At 38.2% G+C, this 25,105-nt stretch overlaps 1 protein-coding gene across 3 annotated transcripts in view; it reads right to left on the reverse strand.

Annotated features, from left to right (window-relative positions):
* The window catches only part of NOL4 (nucleolar protein 4), a 467,787-nt gene extending 442,914 nt beyond the window's left edge, over positions 1-24,873 (reverse strand). For 2 of the 3 annotated variants that reach the window (XM_040264815.1, XM_040264814.1), the window contains exon 1: positions 24,214-24,873. In XM_040264815.1, coding sequence (XP_040120749.1) covers positions 24,214-24,480 — 267 coding nt within the window. In that variant the 5' untranslated portion in view covers positions 24,481-24,873. Of the gene's footprint in view, positions 1-23,060; positions 23,144-24,213 lie in introns of those variants that run through there. The other variant, XM_040264816.1, reaches the window with a different exon arrangement.
* Positions 24,874-25,105: the final 232 nt, after the last annotated feature.

Raw genomic sequence — 25,105 nt, forward strand, 5'->3', positions numbered from 1 at the left:
TCATATGCTAGCCTACCCAAGCGAACGTTGTGTGTGCTTAGTCGCTCAGTCATGTCCAACTCTTTGCAACTCCATGGACTGTAGCTCCCCAAGTACCTCTGTCCATGGAGCTTCTCCAGGCAAGAACACTGGAGTGAGTTGCCATGTCCTCCTCTAGGGGATCTTCCTGACCCAGGAGTTGAAGCAGGGTCTCCTGCATTGCAGCAGATTGTTTACCAGCTGAGCTACTAGGGAAGCAAGTGAACATAGCCCAGTAAATTTCTGAGTTCAAAACCTTTCGTCTGGAGTTCTTGGTTTAGTTACAGTGTCTTGGAAATTTTCAAAATTCTTTCAAGGCCCGAATTATATTTTAAAAAATACTTGCTATTTTTCTGTTTAAATATATAATTTATATATATCTATCATAAATGCAAATTTTAAATTCAGTGTCATGAAAACACCAACATTCAACATTGATGTAGAGCGAGCTTTCCTGGTAGCACAGCTGTAAAGAATCTACCCGCAATGCAAGAGACCTCGGTTCAACTCCTGGTTCGTGAAGATCCCCTGGAGAAGGGATAGGCTACCCACTCCAGTATTCTTGCCTCAAGAATCCCAGTGGACAGAAGTTCCTGGCAGGCTACAGTCCAAGGGGTCTCAAAGAGTAGGACAGAACTGAGTGATCAAGCACAGCACACACTGATGTCCTAATCAAGAAACAAACTTCCTCTCTTCTTATCTAGATCCATGTTTAATCCATACAGAAAATTTGCTCATTACCTACATTTGTGTAAGCATATTTCTCTTATTAACATATGCATTTGCTTATTTTGCTTTTTTAGAGCATTTAAAAAGTTAAAGAAAACATTGTTATTATTTGTCCTGAGTCCAGAAACCAATCAGATTTAGGACTGACAAAACTGATTTCAACTTGCTTTGACCAAAAAATAAAAGGTCAAAATCCCACTTTTGCTATAATTACATTCTCTTTTTTAAATTACGTTCTTTAATTAAATATTTATCAGGTAGTTGCTATGAGTTAGATACCACAAAGAATCCTGGGAATACTGAGATTAATGTAAGTATTACTGCTGCTCAGAGAGAATCTCTGGCGTGTTCATTTAGTTCAACAGGTTGAAATCATTAGTTAACCCACAGATCTACAAAATTTACTGTATTCTGGATTATTCACTTCAGTATCTTTGTCCTATAGTTAAAATCTAATCCTTCCATTGCCTAAAAACATCAACATATTTGTTTCTATTGCTTCCAGTTCATGAAGACAGTCGCTGGATGGCTGATTACACATGTTAGCCTAAAGCAAGCACTACTAGAAAACTTTTCAAAGGAAGTGGAGCCTCTTATCTTATAGACAATAGACATTGATGCTGGAGATGAATAAACCCACTAAATATCCATGATTTTCAAGAAACAAAAACTGAGAAAATATTACAATGATACCTATGGTCTTATTTGCATTTGTTACCTTCAAACATAAACTATGAGCTGGATAACTGCTCAAAGAGGAAGTATGACTTTATGTTGTTACTAAGTTATTTTTGCTATTACATGAAAAAATGGATAGGATGGGAAAGTATCACGCATACATATCTGGTAGGAAAGTGAAATGGTACAGACATTCTGGGAAACAGTTTCAGTTCAGGAAACCAACATGCACTTGTGCAACATATCAACTGCACTCAGGCATTTATCCCAGGCAAATGAGAGCTTATGTTCACACAAAACCTATACCCGAATATTTATAGCGGCTTTCTGTGTAACAGCTTCAAACTGAAATTACATCAGATATCCTTCAACAGATTAAAGATTAAACAAATAGTGGTACATCCATATCCGAGAGTACTACTCAAAAACAGAAAACAAATTATTGATACAAGAATTTGGATGTCTCTCCAGGGAGCTATACTGAATGAAAAAAAAAAGGCTATCTTCAAAAGTATGTTGTACATATGGTTTCATTTTGAAATTGCAAGTTTTTAGAAATTTAGTATAAATCAGTGATTGACAAAGGTTAGGGTTAGGAGGTCACGGAGGAGTGAATGGGTCAGCAGAGAGATGAATATGGTTACAAAAGGGTAGATTGAGGGGTCCTTATGTTGTTGGAACTGTTCAGTATGTTTGTGTAGTGGATATACAAACCCAGACACAATGAAACTGTGTGGAATTTAACACACACAGACACACATGCACAGCAAATAAAACTGGGGAAATCGAAATAATATTAGTGGAGTGTATCAACAGAATTCTGGTTGTGATAAGAGTGTTATCATTAGTAAGGAATGAGTACAGTGAATCTACCATTATCTCAATAAAAATTTCATTTCAAAAAAAGGGAGATTAGAGCGCTGAAGAGTCTGTATCCTTTGCTTTCTCTGTTTCTCTTTCTCTCTCACACACACAATTTTCTGCCTGGAAAGCATTATGTCTACCAGAACTAGAACTGCTTCAGTAAGTGAGATGAAAACAATATTAAAAATGGCAAATAGGAAATTAGGAGCCTTGATACCTTATGACATCAGGACTTCACCATATCATCCTTTGACTATCTATATTTAGCCCCCCTTTTTTTGAATGAGATAAAAATTAAATTTCTGCTTATTTGAAAAAAAACACCACCACAATGTGACAAGTACTAATAGGGCAGCATAGACAGGATATACCTCCCCTGGTTACCTTCTGCCTTGCTATACAGCTCTGACTCAGGAAAATCCTATTTGTTTGAGAAGTAAAATAACTTTCAACAAAACCTAAATCTGTGCACACAATATATAATACAGTAACACCCTGTTACTCCATATACACATATATAACACCATATTACTCCATATACACATATCTAACACTGACTCAATAGACATGACTTTGAGCAAGCCCCAGGACTTGGTGATGGACAGGGAAGCCTGGCATGCTGCAGTCCATGGGATCCAAAGAGTCGAACACGACTGAGCAACTAAACTGAACTGAACACTCTATTACTCCATATGCACATATCTAACACCCTATTACTCCACAGTAGGATACATGATCTTTCTCCCAGGATCTCTGCAACAAGAGGAGAATCTGTACCCTTTTTATCACAATCTCAGCCAATGATTAGTTCTTATAGTTTGTACTAAGCATTTTTAATCCAATGGTCCCTGCAGCAATCTTTATAATAAAATTCTTTATATTTGTTGCATCATTCCTTTTCATTTCAGTATTCTCTGGTTCCCTGATACTTGGACCTCTTCTAATTTTTATTTTTAATTGGAGGATAATTGCTTTATAATGTTATGGTTTCTGCCATACAACATGAATCAGCCATAGGTATACATATGTTCCCTCCCTCTTGAACCTCCCTCCCACCACTCCACCCCATCTTACCCCTCTAGGCTGTCAGAGAGCACCAGGCTGAGCTCTGTGTCATACAGCAAATTGCTGCTGGTTATCTATTTTACATATGGTAATGTATATCTTTCAATGTCACTCTGTCAGTTCATCCTACCCTCTCTTTCCCCTGTGTTTTGATTTTTATAATTTTAAATATATGTACTATATTGCAAAGTAATCATTTTGTTAACAAGCTCACACTCATACTTAGTCATTAAATTGTGTGTCTGACTCTTTGCAACTCTGTGGACTGTAGCCCACCAGGCTCCTCTATCAATGAGATTTCCTGGGCAAGAATACCAGAGTAGGTATCCATTTCCTTCTCCAAGGGATCTTCCTGACCCCAGAACTGAATCCTTGTTTCCTACATTGGCAGGTGGATTATTTGCCACTGAACCACCAGGGAAGCCAGGGTTAACATTAGGAGACTTTTTAAATGTACTGTGGTCAAAAATCTATCCTGGATAACAGGTAAGACAAAGAATGGATTAAGGAAAAGCTGAGTCACTATCCTTCCCTTGGCCATTTGTATTCTATTCTGGAGCCATCAGTTTCTCTTCAAGCGTATCCTGAATTGTTTCACATAATTAATAAACTCTTAAGATGCCTTTACATGCTCCCTTAACATAGATGATACTTCTGCAATTGTTGGGAAAAGGAGGAGATGACAATGACAAAAAGGAGAGGAACTAATACGTAAATTCTTTGTTGTCAGAACTGCCACATGAATCATATGTATTGCCTCACTGAATCATCACAATAACCATGTGAAGTAACTGACATTTACTCTCCTTACTTCATAGATGTCAGGAGAACTTTTGCAGTATGAACTGATTTCTTTCATTTGTCTTTCTATGTGTATCCTGGTCCTTTCCCCAAACTAAGTTGTGAGGGTTATATACATACACTGCCCTAGGGAAAGTTGTGATGAACACACATTGTTTAAAAATGTTCAAATGTTCAAGTCTTGGATTTTAAGTTTCAAAGTTTACTTGGAGTTGCAAGATTCTGAGCTTTGGATCTTCAGAAACCTCAAGCCTGAGGACCCATCATATAATGATTATGCCATAAGAAACAGACCTGAATAAATGTTGAGGAAGTAATAAACAGTTTTCACACTTCCTGTGAGATAACAATTCTCAGTGGGTGAAGACAAACAGAAGAAAATGTACCTGCATATCCATGAGTTCCTGAGAAGTCCTGCAGTCTATGCCTCCCTAAAGTTTTAATTTAAAAAAGAGTTCTGAGAAGCTAAACCCAGATAGCTTTGGGAATTCCTGCAACCCCAAATATGCAGAATATATCATGAGAAATGCCAGACAGGATGAATCCCAAACTGGAATCAACAATCCCAAACTGGAGAAATATCAACCTCAGATATGCAGATGATACAACTCTAATGACAGAAAGTGAAGAGGAACTAAAGAGCCTCTTGAAGGTGAAAGAAGAGAGTGAAAAAGCTGACTTGAAACTTAACATTCAAAAAACCAAGATCACAGCATCCAGGGAAAAAAAATGGAAACAGTGGCAGATTTTCTTTTCTTGGGCTCTAAAATCACTGTGAAAGGTGACTGCAGCTGTGAGATTAAACATTGCTTTCTCCTTGGAAGGAAAGCTATGACAAACTTCGACAGAATACCAAAAAGCAAAACATTGCTTTGCCAGCAAAGATCCATACAGTCAAAGTTATGGTTTTTCCAGCAGTCATGAATGGATGTGAGAGTTGAACCATAAAGAAGGCTGACTGGTGAAGAACTGATGCTTTCAAACAGATGCTGGAAAAGAATCATGAGAGTCCCTTGCAGAGAAGGAGATAAAACCAGTCAATCCTAACCCTGAATATTCATTGAAAGGATTGAGGCTGAAGCTGTAATATTTTGGCTACCTGATACAAAGAGTCAACTCATTGGAAAAGACCCTGATGCTGGGAAAGATCGATGGCAAAAGGAGAAAAGGGTGGCAGAGGACGAGATGGTTAGATGACATCAGTGACTGAATGGACGTGAATTTGAGCAAACTCTGAGAGATAGTGAAGGCCACAGGAACCTGGCATGGTGCCTTCCACAGGGTTGCAAAGAGTTGGACACAACTTAGCGGCTGAAAAACAACAACAAATATAACAGGTGGCTGACTTATTTAGTTTTTCTGCATCTGACATAGTTTGTGAGCAAGAGAATGGAGACAGCTGAATGTCAATATCAGTGTGAGACAGTCTCACAAGCACCCACAGGAGAGTAGGTGAACTCAACCCATGATATCAAGAAAGACAAGATACCTGAGAGAGCCTCGTATTTGTATAAGCCTTGTATTCACAAACAAGGTGTACCACATTAGCAATCTACATGATAGAAGCGAACTGAATGGGAAAATGGATTGGCCAGAAAGTTCATTCAGGTTTTCCTGTAAGAGATGATGGCCAACCCAATACATCTGAGCAGATACCAGTACCTTCAGCAGTAACCAAAGCCCAGTACCCTCCACTCTGTCTGGGACACTATGTGAACCACCCTCAGTCCTTAGAATCCCAGGCAAAGGGATACTTTTGACTTACTGAGTTCACCAGGAATTAACTAATATTTAGATTCTGCTTTCACCAGGTTTCATTTGCTTTTATTTATCTAGTTCCTTAGGTGGAAGCTGAGATTATGGATTTGTGACATTTCATCTTTTATAACATAAACACTCACCATCATAAATTTGCCTCAAAATCTTCCTTTAGGTCTGTCCTGAAAATTCTGATATGCTACACTATCGTTTTCATTCTGTCTGAAACACTGTCTAACACTCTTTGGGATTTCTTCTTTTACCCCATAGGTTACTTAAAAGTATGTTGTTGAATCTTTGATTACTAGGGGAATCACCAGATAACTTTCTCTTATTTGATATCGTAATCCTTTCAGTTAGAAAATATCCTTTGTAAACTATATATTCTTATCACAGCTACATAAACTTTAAAACCCCACCAGACAGGGCTATAATTTTTCCTTTCAAGAGTCATAGATATTTTAAAGAATATAGAAGATGAAAAGTAGTTTCTATTTCTTTTCCTTTAGTAAAGGTCCAAATCTCCTCCTACTACCACTCCTCTTTGAGCTTTCCTGGTGGCTCAGGCAGTAAAGAATCCGCCTGCAATGCAAGAGAACAGGGTTCAATCCCAGGGTTGGGAAGATCCCCTGGAGAAGAGAATGGCAACCCACTCCAGTATTGTTGCCTGGAGAATTCCACCAACAGGGGGCGCTGGTGGGCTACAGTCCATGGGGCCACAAAGAGTTGAACACAACTGAGTGACTCACACACACACATACACACACACACACACCATTCCTCTGAAGAACATTCCTGAAGAACTTCCTTTGGCATTAATTTTAGAGCAGGTCCAGTGGAAAATAATTCATAGTTTTTCTTCATCAGATAATGTCTTTATATCATCTTCTTTCTTGAAAGGGTATTTTTCAATTAATATTCAATTCTTTCAACATTTAAAAAAAAGTACTATTTTTAGGGACCTCCATTGTTTCTGAGGAGAACTCTGTGGTCATCTGAATTATCCTGTGTTGTTTACCTCTGGCTGCTTTCAAGATTGTTTTGCTCCAGAAGGTTCATTATGTGTTTCATAACATTTTTAAATTTTAGCTTGTTTGGGTTTTACCATGCATCTTGGTTTGTCACCAAATCTGGGAAACTTTTAGTCATTATTTTTCCAAATATTTTTCTTCTATAACAATTTCTTTCTTTTCTGCTTCTATGATTTCAGTGACAAAAAGAAAAATTTAGGTTTTTTTTATATTGTAATCTTCTTCTACCCTGTTTTACAGATATGATAATTTCTATTAATCTTTAAATTCATTGACTCCTTCATCTGCTATCTGCATTCTATTCTTGAGCCCACCCATTAAATTTTTATCACTTATTAAATTTTTTAGTTCAAATCTTTGCATCTTTTTCTTTTTAAAAGAACTAAAGTTACTCTTCCTCTGCTTGGAATATCTATTTTTCCATTAATCCATTAATCTATTTTCCATTAATCTATTTTTCCGTCAAAAGTATTTGCATTTTCTGCATAGAGCATTGGTTATAATAGCTGAAAGCTCTTAACTTTAGCATCTGACTCAACTGAGTTGGCATGTTGATTTTTTTCCTCTTAAAACATGTCCAATTTTCATCATTTTTATATGCAATTTTGCATATAAAATTATCTTATTTCAGGCTGTATCCTGAAATTTTTGATTATGTTGTGAGGTTCTGGATCCTACTAAAATCTTCTGGAAAGTGTTGTATACTTATATCATGCACTAAACCCTATTAGACTCAGACCATGAGCTTTGCTTGCCTTCTCACCAGTGATTCCATTATCAGGTAAGTTTTCAAATTGTTCTGTTCCTTTGGGTCTAATCTGCATACGGGTAGTGGGTAGCATAGGGATTAACCTGGGACTTGTGCTGTAGCTTATATCACACTTCACTTCTCAAAGACTTGGTCATGGCACTTTGCATATGTGCTTCACATTCACAGCTTGACAAAGAATTAAGTTCACACGAAGACTTAGGACATCATACCAGATGTCCTCTCTGGTATTTCCCTCACTCTTATTTCCAACATCCCTTTATTTCTGATTCCTCTAACCTGAAAGTATCAATGCCTCTCAACATTGCATCCTTCTGCACTTTGCATAAATACACGAGACTGGACCCATCTTCAGGACACATGTATCAGGAAAATGAGAGAGAGAGAAAGTAGTAGTGGAATTTCACACACACTTGGACCACCGGAGCCCTTTCCACACTGTTCCTCTGGCCGACAAGAAAGGTTATCCACTAAGAGTTTTAGGTTCCTCTCTGCCAGCACGGCCACCATATAGCAGCAGTGCAGCTCCCTGACTGAGACTAGCCTTCAGTTAAATCTAGGAGATAAAAGAATCGGAAAAACAGAGAAACTCACCCCTCGTATTGTTTTGCGTCTAGTCCATTTCCATCTGCATTCTGCCTTTTATTGTTTTTCAGAGCGCTCAGGTGGTTGTGTTTTATATTCTCACTAGAGTTTTTCATGAAAGAGATCATCCATAATGATTCATAATGAAAGAGATTCGCCTTTTTGACCAGCACTGGCAACTCACATGTAGCTTTTTTTTTAGATACAAAGAATCATGAGCCCTGGCCTGACCCAGAACCTCCATTCTAACAAAATACTCCAGTAATGGGTAACCTCACTAAAACGGGACATATCCTGAGCTAGAAGACAGGAATAAGATTTACGAAGTTCTTGGATCCTAAGAAGATTCAAGTAAAGTTCCTCATTGAGGGCCAAAAAAATCAATTCCTAGATACAAACACACACACATATTTTTTAAAAGGATAGATAAGTATCATAATTAAGTGGGAAAATAAACTTAAAGCCAAAAAAAATTAAATGATAAATCATATGGAAATATTAAAGAAAATTATGGATCACGGTTATGGTAACAACAAGGATGGGAACTACATTTAATATCTTGTAATAAAATATAATGGAAAAGACTGAAAAGGACAACATGTATATAGCTATATATGTATATATATAGATACAGATAACATTGAATCACTTTGCTGCTTTGCTCTACACTAGAAACGCAGCACTGTAAATCAACCGTACTTCAATAAAAAATAAAACAAAATGGGCAAAAGAATAAAATCAAATAAAAATTTAAAAAAGAAGAGAGTTATGGTAGAAACGCTTGATTGCTGCTACTGCTAAGTCGCTTCAGTCATGTCCGACTCTGTGCGACCCCATGGACGGCAGCCCACCAGGCTTCCCCGTCCCTGGGATTCTCCTGGCAAGAACACTTGAGTGGGTTGCCATTTCTTTCTCCAATGCATGAAAGTGAAAAGTGAAAGTGAAGTCACTCAGTCATGTCTGACTCTTCGTGACCCCATGGACTGCCGCCCACCAGGCTCCTCCATCCATGGGACTTTCCAGGCAAGAGTACTAGAATGGGGTGCCATTGCCTTCTCCGAACACTTGATTAGGTATTTATAAAGCCATAAAATAATTATGAAGACTATTGAGGAAATCTTAATAATGATTTTAAATGAAAATAACTTAATTAGAAGAGAATAACAAATATATCAAGGGAACTGGAAACTAAGAATGACTGCCTAGAAGGGGGAACTCTAAATGAGTCAGCTGATGGACCCCACCTTTGCCTCCCTGATAGCTATATTCCCCTTCCCATCTCATCAGCTTGCTAGTGTTCTTTTGGAGATCTCACCAGTGTATATACAAACATAACTGGTTACATGTAGACTTTCTGAACTACACCAAAAACTCAGGAGACATTATAGTATAAAACCTAAAATCATTTCACTTATACTGAAAAATATAACTCAAATATTCCCAATATTGGCAACAGTTTGACCAGTGCATTCTCTTTGGTCAATTTATGTAAGAACCCAAATAATCAAAAGGTGGCTTGTTAAATGTGGGTTTAAAGAGGGCCTGATAAACCCACGTGATCAAGTTATGACATCTGGCTCACCTGAATGGAAACAACCATCAGGAAACACTAAGTTCTTCATCATCATAACAGCATTATTTTATCAGCACTGCCAGTATGTGTATCTTTAACTCATTTTTTCCATGGCTAGCTAAACACCACTTATTATCTATATTAGTGCATAAAGCTCTTGTTATCCTTAAAGCTATTCAGTTAACAATTAAAAAATTTAAAGTTGGAAGACAGTGAATACATTACATTTAAATGTCAATATCAAATTTTCATTTATTTAATATATGCTAACATATAATTATTTGCTAAACTTGTGATAAGACAAAGATGTCTTCTTTAAGTGTGGGTCTACCGATTGACATTCCAAGTGTGAATAATGCCCTGGACAATGCATTGTCTGTGACATCTAGTTTCAGTTACTTTAAAGTAAGTTATTACTTGTAATACAGGCTGTGTAAGAAACCTGTTTTCTTCTTTTTTCCCTATTTTTTTCTATTTTTACTTTTTAGCAATTCACATGTATTTTGAGCCTTTCTAAAGCACTGAATTTACATTCATGCATTCAGTTTATCAGTTATGAAATATTTAAATGCCATAATTATGATAATAATTGAAACTCACATAAAAGATGTGGGAAAATGCAACCAGTAATATATACACAACTCAATTTTATGTGTACAAGGTACAGGAGTTACTACAGCGTAGACTATTTTGAATGAACAATCCACACTCTGGGAAGAGTGATTAATTCACTAGTTAGTGAAGCTCTACTAAGAGATTTTTTATTATACTTTCAATCAAAATACCATCTAGTCTTGAAAATCCCATCTAATTAGGTCAATTGGTTAGAGCATAGTGTTATTATGACCCAACTAGACATTAGATCCTCATATGTGCCACTTATCTTTGCCCCATGTTCCTAGATTAAACCCCTAAAGCCCTCTAGCCATCTGGCAACTGCAGTCGGGTCCACCTATAAGTGTTGTCTCTGCACCCTGGCACCCCACCAAAATAAAAAAAAAAGATAGCTTAAAAAATATTGGCCAACCTTATCTCAGTGACTACTATCTTTATACATAATGATGAGACCCAAATATTCAAATAATATTTTCTGAAAACATATAACTTTAAAAAAGGAAGAACTAGCAACAAAAATACCTTTTCTCTGTCAGACAAGCTACTCCTTTGTATCACCAAAATGAAGCTTCCAACTTCCTGAACTTATATTCTGAGTCTCCTTCGCAACCTTCCAGTTTTCTAACAGTGCCAAACACTTGAAAAATCTGTAACTCTGAGAATAACTAGCACAAATGAACACTTGATTAAAATTAGGAAGAGTGGGACATAAGAGTCTCTTGAAAAAACCTCAGATAGAAAGGGAAAATAATCAAAATAAAGATGTTCTCTTCTCAACAGAGAGCGGAAAATGATTCCAATTCCTGTTAATATCTTAACAGAAGAAGATATACCTATTATTGTTATTTTCTACATGCTAATTTCACAAATATTAAAGTTTCATTTAAAATGTATAATATTATAACAAAATAATTATTCAAAAATAAAATTATAGTATGGTTAGTGCTAATAAATGATATTGCTGCATATTGTTATTTGTCACTATGCAGGCAAAAAATACTTAAACATATATTAATATAATGATGTGTATAATGCTCTATTTTAATACATGCACTCCTCAATCTCTATCCTCCCTGAAAATCATAAAACAGTAAACCACTTCATTTTCTATAAAAAAGATAGATGGAATATAATGAAATAAAATATTTTAATTAAAACAAAAAATCAAAATAGTACCTAGTAATAAGTAATATATATATATGCACAAATATATCTAATGTGATCAATAACTATCTCAAATGAGCTGTTAGAAATTATATATTTTACTAAATTATGGACCATCTCATCAAAAACGATTAAAATGGCAACACATTAGGCATTAGCAGAATGCCATTTAAATTATTCCCAGCTGCATCTTAAACCACAATTAGTCAAATGTGCTTTTTAGAAAGTTGTTTTAACTGAGCAAATGCTTTTTGAAAAATTTAGACCAAAAAACTATGTATTATTTTCTCTCACTGTGTAATTACAAATTGGGTGGCTTAAAGCTTCACAAAGTTATATTATCTCACAGTTTCTATGGTTCAAAAGTCCAGCATATTTGAATGGGTCTTGTGCTCAGGTTCTTATAAAGCTGAAATCAAGGTGGAAGACAGCTACATTCTTTCTTGGAAGCCCAACTGGGAAAAGCTTCCTTTGGTCAGAATTTATTCCCTGTGGTTGTAGGACTTGGGTCCCCATTGTTTTGCTAGCTGTTGGCAAGGCATGCTCTCAGCTCCTAACCACATGGCCCCCTCCATCTCAGCACCAGAGAATCTCCCTTACGATGAATCCAACTCAGGGTTTGAAATTCTCTGCCTATTTCGGCTATAAAAACTCTCTGCTTTTAAAAGGTTAATGTGATTAAGTCAGACCCACCTAAAAGAGCCCCCTTTCTTCAAGTTAACTGTTCCGTATAACATAACCATAGGAATCAGAGATCATTTGCACACTTTCCACTCACACTCAAAGGTAAGGGAATTAAACACATGTGAGAGTCATTTCGGAGTCATCTTAGAATCCTGCCTATCACAGTACACAAAGATTGAAGAATCATAGCGACAGAGACACACACGTGGATTTAAAATCAAACAAGTCTGAGGAATGAACAACTTAGAATAAGATTTAGAATACTGCCTTAAAGTATAAACTCCATGTTCTAAACAATATTTGAAACATTACTTTGAAAAGGTCTGTGCTTGAATAAGTATTCTATTAATATAGAGAAATCTCCCATGGGTTTTAGAACAATTTCTCTGGTAAATCTTTGTAGCTGTGGATGTAGTAATAAGAGTTCAAAAATTATTTCTCCTCAGCTCTAAAAACAGAAGGAAAAAAAAAAACATTTTATTACAAGATGATTTTATCCATATTCCTTTTCCTTTCCAAAGTTTTTGTTTTAATTTTTATAGATTTAAATTCTTGCCACATTTTGTCAAATGTTCGTAATACATTAAACAAGTTAGAAGTCAAATAGTCAAATGTATCATCAGCAGGATGAATGAAATTTTGATACATTCATTCTAAAGAACACTAACAACAGCTACATACAACAACATGGGTGAATCTCACAACAATATCCAATAAAAGTACAAGACACAGAACAGTATTTAGAGTATCATTCTTTTGTAGAAATTTTAAAACCAGGAACAACTAAACTGCGTTGTTTAGGGATGCCTTGTTGTTGGGTCATTAAGTTGTGTCCTTTTAAGTGTCTTTAAATTTATTTTCTTACATTTCAAACAATCCTATTTTTAACACTGTATTGGAATTAATAAAGTCTGACGTTTGTACAGCATAATTCAATTACACAATATCAAGCTATTGAATTATATTGATTTACTGCTTAACAATTTGATTTCAGTATCTGTGTAATATTTATAACTATAATACTTCAAACAAATATTGAGGCAAAAGGAACTATTCAACTTTTATTCTTTATTCATTTGATTTATAATCAGCATAAACCAAGGAGAGATCTCAAGTCCCTACCCGTAAGACCTAAATCATAATGTCTTTGCTCAAACACTTCTGGTAGCTGGCATTCCCTATAGAAGGAAGGTCAAACTTTGCAACATGGCGGTAGAGGCTGCCCATAATTTTGCCCCCACCCATTTTTCCAACTTCATCTTCCTCTGTACCCTGCACTTCAGTTATTCTTGACTGTGTACCATCTCAACTTGCCTTTGATGAAATAAAATCTCACCTCCACCAAAACAATACCGAAAGAGTACAATGGTTTTATGGATGTCATGGATTTTTATGGCTAAGAAATTATTTTTAATATTGTGTTAAGTACAGAGGCACTCCCCTGTAAGAGAGAAGGCGATATTTTAGCTGAAGTGTAAGGTCTTAACTAAAATGATTTATTGTGAGGTAATATTAGGCTTCAACAATAGTTTCTGCCTTCAACAATAGCTCAGTCAGTAAATCATCTGCCTGCAAGGCAGGAGACCCGGGTTCAATTCCTGGGTCGGGAAGATCCCCTAGAGAAGGAAATGGCAACCCACTCCAGTATTTTTGCCGGGAGAATCCCATGGACAAAGAGGCCTGGCAGGCTACGGTCCAGGGGGTCACAAAGAGTCAGACACAACTAAGCGATCAAACACTCACAATATTATCCTATGGATTAAAGTAACTGTCTCCAAACTGGTATGTGCACACCCCAGGAAATGCATGAGATGACCTACTGAGATGAATAAAAACATTAAAATTTTTATGTTTGTATACATTTAGTAATAGTTGGTCATGGACAGGGAAGCCTGGCGTGCTGCAGTCCAGGGGGTCGCAAAGAGTCGGACACAAGTGAGCGACTGAACTGAACTAACAGTCCTATATATTTTCATTTTTGAATATGTGCTATGTATTAAGTATTGATACAGAACTATATGTAATTTATAAAAATACACATGTTGGGGGAATATTCAATTTGTTTTAATCACTAGAGTGCATTATTTTAAGTTTGGAAACCAGAGCAAGGACTTTGGAATCCAACTGAAATAGTTTCTTGTCCCAACACTAAAACACTAACACTTAGAAGCTGTGTGACGTTAGAAAGTTATCTTAATTTAAACCACAATTTTATCAAGTATGTAATGAAAAATGTTCATCTGATAGGATTATTGTGAATGTTAAAGGGGACATTTTGTTTAAAGTTATTATCTCAATCCTTAACCAATATCTATTAATAAGTTGATAAATGCAAGGCATTTTTATTAATTGTGTTACATTCAAAACTTTCTATTGCCTAAAGAAGCAATGTACTCATTAAAGAACTCTAAATGACAAGCAAAGTCACCAATTTCACAGCTTTTAAAAAACAAAGCCCATCTTTTCCTGCTTCTGATGGGGCTACACATGGTATAACTGCTCAGGAAAACAGTATGGAAGTTCCTCAAAAATTAACAATAGAACTACCATGTGATCCAGCAATCCCACTTGTGGGTATACATCCAAAAGAATTGAAAGCAGAGTTTTGAAGGGATACCCTTCACAGCAGCACTATTTCTAACAGCCAAAAGTGAAAGTGAACGTCGCTCAGTCATGTTGACTCTTTGCCACCCCATGGACTATACAGGTCATGAAATTCTCCAGGCCAAAATAATAGAGTGGGTAGCCTTTCCCTTTTCCAGGGGATCTGCCCAACCCAGCGATTGAACCCAGGTCTCCCTCATTGCAGGCAGATTCTTCTCCAGCTGAGCCACAAGGGAAGCTCAAGAATACTGGAGTGGGCAGATTATCCCTTCTCCAGGGAATCTTCCCGACCCAGGAATTGAACCGTAATCTCCTGCACTGCAGATGGATTCTTTACCAACTGAGATATCAGGGAAGCCCAAAGATGGAAGCAATTCAAATGCTCATCGACAAATGAATTAAAAAAATATGGTAAATACATAAAATAGCATATTATTCAGCCATTAAAAGTAAGGAAATTCTGTGACACAATTTAACATGGATGAATTTTGAGGGTATTATGCTAAGTGAGATAATCAATCACAAAAGACAAACACTGTGTAATTCCACTTATACTGTGGGGGGAGGGAGACTTCCCCAATGGCTCGAAAGGTGAAGAATCTGCCTGCAATGCAGAAGTTCAGTTCAGTTGCTCAGTCGTGTCCGACTCTTTGTGACCCCATGGACTGCAGCCCCCAGGCCTCCCTGTCCATCACCAACTCCTGGAGTTTACTCAAACTCATGCCCATTGAGTCGGCAATGCAGAAGGTTCCAGTTCAATCCCTAGGCTGGGAAGATCCCTTGGAGAAGGAAGTGGGAACTCACTCCTGGGAGAACCCATGGACAGGAGTCTGGCAGGCTACAGTCCATGGGGTAGCAAAGAGTCAGACATGGCAGGGTAAGCATGCATGCAATTATATGAGGTATCAAATGTGGTCAGATTCACAGAATCAGAAAGCAGAATGGTGGTTTCCAGGGGCTGGAGGGAAGGGGAAAGAGGGAGTTATTAGTTACAGAGTTTCAGTTTTACAAGATGAAAACATTCTAGAGATCTTTTGTACAACAAAGTGCATATGCTTAATACTATTGTATCACACACTTACATATGTTTAAGATGGAAAAGTATATGTTATTTTTTTAACCTAAATAAATAAAATTTAAAAAACAGTCCCCAAATCTGGTTATAACTAGTTAGTGTGTGGTATTTAAATAAGAAGATTCCATTGTGTTATGGGGCTGGGAAGTGATTTTCATTTATCCCATTAATTACTGCTAAAGATGTATTACACATGATGCCCTCCTTTCCATCAAAACAAATTTTGCAAAAACAAACAAACAACAAATTATCAAGCAATAGACATACCTCATGGTATGATGTAATAAGAATATGGTCAGTTGGTTCAACTGATATTAAGTTGATAGAATCAACAGTATTCTATCAAGCACCGACCATAAGGAGAGAAGAAAGGAACAAAAAACTAATCAGATCAAACAGACTTTTGGCTTGGAAAGGTGAGGAAATTGTATTGCCACCCATGGAGAAAGAAAAATTTTAAAGAAAAAAAAATTCTTTTTTTTTTTTTGGAAGAGATTAGCTTGGAGGACCTAGTATGGGGAATGGAGAAAAGAAAAATTTTTGAATTTGTTTAATTTTAAGTGCTTTGGAATATCTTGATGGAAAACATCTAGTAGAAAACCCAAAGCAAAGATCTAAACTCCAGCAGAAGCATATTAAATCTTCAAAACAGACACACAACTGAAGCTATGGACGGGGGAACCACTACTCAAGAGAAAGAGAGAGTAATAAAAGGAATTCAAAGTGTACCTTAGTCAAATTATTTAATTTTAAGGATACCTAAGTAAATAAATCCATGAAATTTGGAAAAAAGTTTGCCGTCAAATTTTAATAGCACTAATACAATTATCTACAATGTTCTAGTGGAAAGAGTGAAAACAAAGAAATTATACCTACCTAAGTTGCCCTTTAGGTACAAAGGAAAAGGACAAATATTTTCCAGTTGCATATAAACCCAAAGAATAGAAAATAGGAGCCCTTCTTTAGGGGAAAAAATGATGATCAGGAATTACCACTAACCAACAGATGGATCAAGTCAGATAATTTAGAGGTAAAGAAAACCAGGTAAAAGAATGGGTGATACGCATTTAAACATAATAAAGGGACAATAATTGTAAGAAGCAAATTACATACTATAACATAAATATAAAGAACCTTGACAATAAAAGCAATGATGTAATTTAGATAATACAACAAAATATGTAACAATTAGAATAAATGTAATGTATTATAAACAGGGATATCAGTAACAAGAAGGAGAGAAATGAAAAAAGATTTGTTCCTTATCTACCACTAGAGAAAGTCAATAATATGGTATAAAACTGAAATTGTAGTTAAAAAAATAAATATAATTTAACATTGATCTTTTTCTTAAACTTTTCTGTCAATTTTAGGAATAAACACTTCTATGAATAAGCCTTAACCTATTAGAAAATTTTTGAATTTCATGTATTTTTGTGACATTTTGGTAATATTATATTTTATTCTTCTTAAATTAGCATATAGTTATCATCCCAGTTTTAGAAAATCACTTCTGCTTCTCCATACACAGTATGGCTATCAACCATTATCTCTCATCTTTTGGGATACTTGTTTAGATGGATGTCTATAATGATACTCATAATTAGTTAATGGTTATATCTAGGCAAGAGACTTAGAATGAATTTTTGGCAATTTTTTCCTTTTCACTTAGACTTTTGAGTAATGAGGAAGTATCACTTTTAAGAAAACAAAGTCATTTTTATTTTCTAAAAGTGGAGTAAGAAAAAAAGATGCAATATAATACATTAATGTTATATTATATTATGTTATAATGTTAACATTATAAATATATAATGTTATATTACATTATAATGTATAATCATTAATGTATATATGTATCTTATATTTTAACTCATTACACTGTGATTTTGAGTTCATAACACATAATTAAAATTATATCATGGTGTTCTTGACTTGTTAATTAGATTAGCTTAGATTAGCTTCTATTTTTGTAGCATCTATTATGTGTCAAGCATATGCTGTAATACTATATGCCTATGAAGTATGATTATTAATTCTCATCCAAAACTAAAACTAGGCAAAGTTTTGGATGCAAAACGAAATCCTCAAAGAGAAGCAAAGAGAAAACTGTGTCTTTAAATAAGAAACTTTCTATTAAAAAGCAGAGACATTATTTTGTCAACAAAGGTCCGTCTAGTCAAGGCTATGGTTTTTCCAGTGGTCATGTATGCATGTGAGAGTTGGACTATAAAAAAAGCTGAGCACCGAAGAATGGATGCTTTTGAACTGTGGTGTTGGAGAAGACTCTTGAGAGTCCCTTGGACTGCAAGGAGATCCAACCAGTCCATCCTAAAGATCAGTCCTGGGTGTTCATTGGAAGGACTGATGTTGAAGCTGAAACTCCAATACTTTGGCCACCTCATGAAAAGATGCTGGGAGGGACTGGGGGCAGGAGGAGAAGGGGACAACAGAGGATGAGATGGCTGGATGGCATCACCAACTCAATGGGCGTGGGTTTGGGTGGACTCCGGGAGTTGGTGATGGACAGGGAGGCCTGGCATGCTGCGGTTCATGGGGTCGCAAAGAGCTGGGCACGACTGAGTGACTGAACTGAACTGAACTTGCAACTCCAGTAAATGTTAAATCCAGGATTTAAATCTTGCTCTAAAATCCTTACCCTGCCTACTATACCATGTTTCCTGCCATCCATGCTGTCCATGAAGTTTACATTGCCATCCTAGGACTATGAAAAGGAGCATAAGCTAAAACACACTGGATTCACTTTAATCTTTCCTAGTGAGATATAAAAAATCTTGGCAAATACAACAGCTGTTAGTGAGAGGTCTTTATGATCTTGACGTGGAGATCGAAACTTTTGGAAATTCTGCTGCCACATCCCTGTATTTCCTTCCTCATCTTTCCTCTATCCTATACAGAAAGTCCAGAGTTAAAATCTTGACAAATAGGATCTCAGAACAGCTGTTCAGAAGGTTTCTAGAGGGAATACATATGTGTTGGGTCTTAGCCCTCACCTTCACCATAGTCACTAGTAACACAACTAAGAAGAACTAACAGAAAAGTTAAGGACTGGTATCTTCAGAAATAAATGTGGGATAGTCCTCATATGGGCTCCCCAGGTTAATCTGCATCTGCCTGTAATACAGGGGATGTGGATTTGATTCCTGGGTCAGGAAGATTCCCTGGAAAAGGAAATGACAACCCACTCCAGTACTCTTGCCTGGAAAATCCCATGGACAGAGGAGCCTGGCAGGCTACCGTCCATTGGGTCACGAAGAGTCAGACACAAATTCATGATTGAACAACTAGTCCTTTTGTACTAAGAGGGTCTGATTTCCTTCTAACATTCAGGGGTGTTAACTCGACAAACCCTTTGTCTCTTAATCCTCATGGCCAACTGGCCTCTAGTAAAAGGAAAGGAAAGGAAAGTGAAGTCACTCAGTCGTGTCCGACTCTTTGTGACCCCTGGACTATAGCCTACTAGGCTCTTCCATCCAAAGAATTTTCCAAGCAAGAGTACTGGAGTGGGTTGCCATTTCCTTCTCCAAAGGATCTTCCCAACCCAGGGATTGAACCCAGGTCTCCCGCATTGCAGGCAGATGCTTTACCATCTGAGGCACCAGGGAAGCCTGGCCTCTAGTAAAGACACCCAACTATTCCCTCAGAACCCAGAGGAGGTGCTGTGCCAAGGACTTGGACTTGCCATGGATGACTGATTCCTCCCAACAACTCTAAATGCCACTGAAGTCAGCTTATAAACCACAATGCTGAGACACATATTTGGGATGTCTTTAACCCCCATAAAGATATATGGTATAGTGTGTCCCAGACTATTTAAAAGAAAATGGGGGGAAATGCATCAGTCATCAGTAACAATTCCCACTGTGGAAGTATTAAGACATAAGCAAAATGTGGTTGTCTCAGTGACTACTGTTTTGACTTGTCTCTGTCAGAGATACAAAGTATCATTTTGCATAGCTGGCATATCCCTCAGCTTTGTTTTCTAGAAATTCTACAGCAAATTACAGATCAAGACCCAGCATATATGATGTGAGCCTTAGTCACGGACTTAGGCCAAGTGGAAATGTACACAGACTCCTTATGTATTATTTTAGTCACTCTGATGGGGTATTTAAAAAAATACCCAAAACTACAATCAGAGAACTAAAAACCAGTAACTGCTTATGAACCAGTCCATGAATATTCATTCTAATCACTGTACAATAATCAATTAGTAGTATACACAGTGAGAAAATATGAAATCTGAGGCTACCAATTGAGAACTGAATAAATTATCATTTTTAAATGACATAACTAGAGATACTATATTTTCTTTTCTGGATAAAAAATTCATTTTATGTTTCCTCGTGGAATAAATAAAGGGGAAAAATACTAAATAAAGGGAAAAAATACACGTAAATGCTTTAAAAAAAAAGGCTGAAATGTCTGTTCCTACAAATACAAGGAAAGAAAAGCATTGTTCATATTATTTGATTTTATACTTCGGATATTCATTACCTTGTTTGGTTAAGACTGAAAGACAAATAGAAATGTGAGTTTACGGTATTTCCTAATGACTTACAGAATGCAGTGGATTTTTATAAAATAAACAATGTGTGAATAATATTACTAATGAAATGTAATGAAATTTCTGATTCTTTTCTAAGTTTACCTTTCCTAATATGAAGCAGTAAAATGTGGTTACATTTTAAAGTGTGATGTTTTAACTAATTGTTGCCAGAAAACAAAGAGTCAATCGGGATATAAAGCTTCTGAAAACAAACTAAGCTAGAACTATCAGAGATGTAAAACAGTAACCATAGTGAGGCTAATTTTGAACGGTCACTGATTAAACATTGCTTCTGAATCAATGTCAAGCATTTCCTGTATCTTTTTTAGAACTGTTTGAAGTTACCATAATTTCATACTTCTAAATTTCTGACACCTTTAAGGAAAGAACATAGAAAAGTAACAGCGGTCGTATGGAAAAGAACTGAGATCCCATGCTCAGCAAAGCACACGTGTGTGTGTATACGCGCACACGTGTGCACACACAGTCTTACTCCAGACCTAAAATGGCTGAGTCGCAGGATGTTGTTGCTTGGTGACCAAACAGTATCTGCTCAGCCACACAGTAATCTAAACAGTGACAGATATGTCCCCTCAGTTTTAGGCATGGCCAGTACAAACAGTAAGGGGCATGTTTATCTTCTCCAATATTCTACATTTTTAAGTCAGTTGTCACTTGCTTGATTTTATCATCAGTTACCTTGAGGCTTCAAGGGGAAAGTATCTGCGAAGCTATAAATACATCTGCTCTTTTGGAAAACCAAGAGATAGGACCAAGCTTCTTTTAGAATGAAAGATAGTCCTGTTTCAATTAAGCCTGCATGGTGTGTCTGCTCTGTTCTAGTCCGACCTCCCAGTTGCTATCAGTCTCCCTTTCTCTCATTAAACACAAGGAGTTAATTAGCCCCGGCCTGTCCTCTCTGCTCCTCTTTCCCTTTCGCAGTAGTAATGATGCCTAATTACCAACAGCAATGGGTAACTGCAACACCAGGAATGAATTGCTCTCAGTGAAGCAAAGCCAGCCATAAACCTTCAAACCTCAGAATCCTAGAATGATTCTCAGTCTACTTGAAAATACCATTCAAATACAGTACTCTCTTTCAACCTATAAATGCTTTTGGATGCAAGACAAAAAAAAAAAAAAACTTTTTTTTTTCTTTCTGATGACTGCACCCCTGCTATCATAAAGAAAAACCATCATAGGTTTAAGGAAGAAATACTCTGATATGTGGGGAAACACATGATAAAAGGGATCTTTTATTTATTTTTTAAGTCAATGAAATGATGATTGGCTGTCTCTCAGAGAAGGAGGAGCCTATAATTCTATGCCAGGAGCAGCATAAAAATTTCATAAAGAGCAATAGGAAAGTTCATGAATTAAAAACCTCTTCAAAATTTCAAAACAGATGTGAATGAAAATCAGCGCTCTTAAATACTACACAGGAAACCATCATGCAAGAACATCACCTCAAGGATTACATTTTCTCCCTTAACTATATAGAATCTTTACTGAAAAGAGAAACACATGTTATTTTATTATTAATCCTGGAGTTGTTAATCTATATTAGATTTCTTAGCAGCAATTTCTTAACAACTCTGCATTAATTTTTCAATGAAAATGTGGTCCCGAAGAATGTGAATGCTGGTTTGAATTACTGGCATCCATGTTTATCTTAGTGCCTCCATGACCACTACACAATTTATGTTAGAATTTTTATTTAACGTTTTAAAAAAAGAACACCTGTATATACATGCAGTAGATGTAACCAAATCCATGCAGGTATAAACTCATTGGAGAAATACACAAGTGAAGCAATCTGACACATAAGCAGAGGTGCCTAAGTAAAATATTTTAAGAAATGAAAACAAACTCCCAGCTAGCAATTTACAAAACAAAACACACACAATCTTATTAAGCAATATTCAGATAAATATATCTTAAATCATTATTTTATTCATCAATTAGTTCAGTACCACCCAAAGAAAAATACATTTATATGTTCTGAACTCTAATTTACTTTGTCTAACTAAGTTATTTTTAAAAATCAGGTTCTTAATGTTACCCCCAATATAAATGAATCAAAGTTCCTCATTCTCTATGACAGACTTCTGGCTCATCCAGATGTAAATAAACCTAAGTTCATCCATGCCCATCTAGTGCTCATTATTAATAAAGCAATCTCACCATTGTCTTTAGCAATGCCACATGTGAAAGGCGAAGGCTGCGTTTATAGTTCGCCCGCCTAGAAACCTTTCAACAATGATGCATATTAAAAAAAAAAAAAGCAGAACTTTTATGTGTGTTTCCGTTTCACCTTTATTCCCATGTCCATTTTTCCATATAAATTTCAGAAGAAATATACTTCCTTCAAACAACTACCCCTAATTAATCTCAAGAAACCATAAACTGCTTTCCAAAAAGTCTTCCATATAATCCTTTGAAAAATCTCTCAAGCATGTATTTCCAATTTAATATACCTCCGTTTCAGATAGATGAATAGCTTTCAAGGCATCTCCTTTCTAGCATCCTCCAGGAATACTGCACGGAAAACAGTTGCCAGTGAGAGATGGAGGAAGAGGAGCAAATGCTCAAGAAACCCCAAAGCGAGGCAAAAATGTACCGAATGCCAAATAACCCTCCCCCACCCCTACTCCGGACGACTACCCACCTAGCATGATGAAGAAAGAGGTCTTATGGATCTGATCTGCAATCCTACTTGTAGCCCACAGTTCCCATCTTCTGAAAACGGAAATTGATGCTGCCGCCGCTCCCCGACCTCACAGGCTTCTGCCTGGGGAGGCTAAGATACACTGAGATCTCAGCGCCAGCGCCTGGGCTTGCAGCTTTGCGGCCGTGAGACTAGAGCCATCCCAGAATAAGGAACAAATAACGTACACCACTTGATTGCGCCCAAACCCATCACTCTTTGTTGTTCTTCATGTAGCTGCAGCTTTATTTGTGAAAGCTGCAAGTGAGGAAGGAAGCGGTGGGGGGCGGTGGGCAGGAGGAGGCATCTCCAGGACCCTATCTACCATCTAAATCTTCAGGGCAAGATCTCAGGGAGAGATTAAGGCGATCGGACAGCCAGGTGTCTCCCAGGCGGCGGTCTAACTAACAATAAAACCTGATAGTGTCCGTGGCAGGAGGGGTCGGGGGAACCCCACACATCCACGACCAGCGCCACGTTCGGGCTTTGTGCCAATAAAAAGACTCCGCAGACTATCGATCAGAATCATCTATTATCAGAGCGTGCGGCTGGGGTTTCAGCGTGGCCTTTATGCGCGGCGGCGAAGGCGGGACACGCGCCGGGCGCCCAGCGAAGGACGTGGGACAATGGCCCAGTCCGAGAACGCGAGATGCCGCCCGACCCGGGGATGGAAGCTCCGGAGACGAGGACCGCTGCGCGCTCGAGAGATGCGCTGCTGCTTTAAAATACAGGACCACAAAGACTCCACGTTGGGGGAAACGCGCCTGGCTCACGCGAGTGGGGACGACTTGGGGAGGGGGGTTGAGAAGGGTGGGGGCAAACGAGCCAACGGTGGCTCACGGCTCCCCCCTTTCTCCCCCCACCCCCACCTCCCCGCCGGGCTGCTCTGGCAGACAAATAACAGAAGAAGGCGAGTCACTCACCGTGGTCTTGACCGGCACGTAGAGCACTTGCTTGGCGCCGCCGCCGCCGCCCCCGCGGACCTCGTCCGGCTGGCCCAGCTGGAAACCCTTCGATTTGACCCAGAATTTAAATTTGGCGTTGTCCGTGGAGCTCGACTCGCAGCCGTTGAGGAGCTGGACGATCCGCTCGTATTTTTTACGGGTCACCGTCTTGGTCTTGCCCGAGTCCCCGTAAGTCCGGAGGCACCAGTCCTGGAACTGGCGGTACACCTCGCGCTCGCTCTCCATGTTCCGCGCGCCCGGCAGCCGGCCGGAGGCTCCCAGCGCACTTCGCACCTGTTCACCCCGGGCTCATGAAAAATGCAGACCCCCGCCACGACGTAGGGGACGCGAGGTCCCGGGCGCCGCCAGAGCCTGCCTCGGGTCGGGGGGAAGCGGGGAGGGATGGGGCGACGGGGAGGAGGGTCCGGCTGGGCACCAGCGATCAATGCCCTGTGCTACCAACTCTCTGGTTTCATTCGCAATTGCGACGGATGTCTCTGGACGCTGTTCTCTTCCTTAGTGATGGGTCTCTAATATTGTGGGAGTAGGACCATCCTCTGGCCCGGAGGAGCTGGGTTTTGAATAATTAAAATCCCATTCCTTGGTTTATTAAAAATCCCAATATTGACTTGGGGTGGTCCCTCGACGCCTCGCCCGGGGCTGCGTCCGGAGCAGGCAGGTGGAGCGCAGCGCCGCCTCCCCGCGCGCGCGCGCCCCCGAAGCTTCCCGGCCTCCGGCCCCACCACCGTCCAGGAGCGAGGGCTGCGCCTCTCTCGAAAGCAGCTGCCCGGCCGGGCGCCTGAGAGCCCGAAGGGCACCCGGGTTCCCGGGCTCTCCTTCCTCCAGGGTCCCGTTCCGCTTCGGCCTTCTC

Source organism: Oryx dammah, unplaced genomic scaffold (genome assembly GCF_014754425.2).
Source record: "Oryx dammah isolate SB20612 unplaced genomic scaffold, SCBI_Odam_1.1 HiC_scaffold_22, whole genome shotgun sequence".
Lineage (NCBI taxonomy): Eukaryota > Metazoa > Chordata > Mammalia > Artiodactyla > Bovidae > Oryx > Oryx dammah.